This window comes from Galendromus occidentalis, unplaced genomic scaffold, assembly GCF_000255335.2.
Source record: "Galendromus occidentalis unplaced genomic scaffold, Mocc_1.1 scf7180000077536, whole genome shotgun sequence".
NCBI classification, from domain to species: domain Eukaryota; kingdom Metazoa; phylum Arthropoda; class Arachnida; order Mesostigmata; family Phytoseiidae; genus Galendromus; species Galendromus occidentalis.
In genome coordinates this window covers 7,619-8,975 of record NW_003805524.1, presented here as the reverse complement: position 1 = coordinate 8,975, position 1,357 = coordinate 7,619, and the positions used below count along the sequence as shown (strand labels likewise).

General features: G+C 47.4%; 1 protein-coding gene across 1 annotated transcript; it reads right to left on the bottom strand.

Moving 5' to 3' along the window:
- Positions 1-120: 120 nt before the first annotated feature.
- On the bottom strand, positions 121-909 carry LOC100897905 (uncharacterized). The gene has a single exon (XM_018641470.1). The coding sequence runs from the start codon at positions 907-909 to the stop codon at positions 121-123; it is 789 nt and encodes a 262-aa protein (XP_018496986.1).
- Between the last annotated feature and the right edge of the window lie 448 nt (positions 910-1,357).

Genomic DNA, 1,357 nt, shown 5'->3' with positions numbered 1-1,357 from the left:
TCGGACTTTCATGCCCTAAAAAAGTCAGAATATGCATGCAAATATGCTCTCAAAACAGACAAGATATGCACCATACCGCGGGATATATGCACGAACAGCGTACCAGATTCGTCAACTTATTTATTGATTACAGTATATCACAAGCACCATTTTAAGATTCTCGAAGGTGAAACTATGCCTCCGATCGTCAAGGATGTACTTAAGCATAGAAAAACTCCTCTCCACGTCTACCGACGTGATAGGAGCGAATTTAAAGGCTGACAGTTCACTGGGGCTAAAACCTTCGAGACTGCTATCGGGAGAGTCTCCTCTCAGAACTTGAGCGATGGACCTGATTCGTTCATAGTCAGGATTTCGACTCAGAACAAATTTACACTTATTTCGGAGTCTTTCACCGGCGGTGTTGGGGATCATATCGAGAACTCTCATAATTCCTTCGAAGACTTCGAGGCTCTCGGCGAGCGGGACTTCTCTTTTCTCTAGTCTTTCAATTCCTTGCGGTAGATGTCCCAGATTAGCCTTGATAAAAGCGAGTTGCTCTCTCACGGAGTCTTCTCTCAAGAGCTGCTGAGTAGCTGCGATGCTTGCGGCTTCGGCCGCGTCTAGGGTGTTCACTACAGACGCAAAGGAATCGAAATGCTCTGCATAGTAAACTGCGGCCTTAATCCACGTGCCCCATCGGGTCAACACGGGCTGCGGAGGCAAGGGTATGCCTGGCGCGATCTCACGGAAGGTAGTTACTCTCGAAGCGGATTTGAGAAAAATCTTCTTCCCATTGGATACGAGTTTGTCTACAGTGGGGGAAACAAGTCGAACATCCTCCGCCAAACGGTGAACCGCGTGGGCTGTACAAGTGAGATGTAGCATCTTAGGAAAAATTATCTTCAAGGCCGAACCTGCCTTTCTCATGTATGCAGCCCCGTCCGAAACAAACAAGAGCACCCTCTCGTGTTGAATTCCTTCAGGCCATAGAAGTGTCAATGCATTGATGAATACCTGACACACCGAGGTACTATTCGTTTTCTCCATAGACTCAGCACGCAGGAGGAAATTGCGACTCGCTATCCCTTGCAACGTCCCAACAATTACGTGTGCGACGAAGCGCCCGGTAGCGTCCGTGGTCTCGTCCGCTGAAAGCCATATGAATTTGTTCTCGACGTAACTTCGAATTCTTGTATCTTGCTGTCGTACACATTCTTCAGATAAATCTTTCGCAGTGTGCATGAGCCTGGTATCTGTTGCTTGCAATATTTCTCGAAGAATGACTTCAACTTTTGATGGTCAAGCTTGAAGAGCGGTATTCCGGCTGAGATGAGCGCGTTACAGAGATCCAAATTGAACGTCGATTGCTTGCTTG

Coding starts and splice junctions, on each gene's coding strand:
- LOC100897905 (XM_018641470.1), bottom strand. CDS start 909: ATGAGAAAGGCAGGTTCGGCCTTGAAGATAATTTTTCCTAAGATGCTA.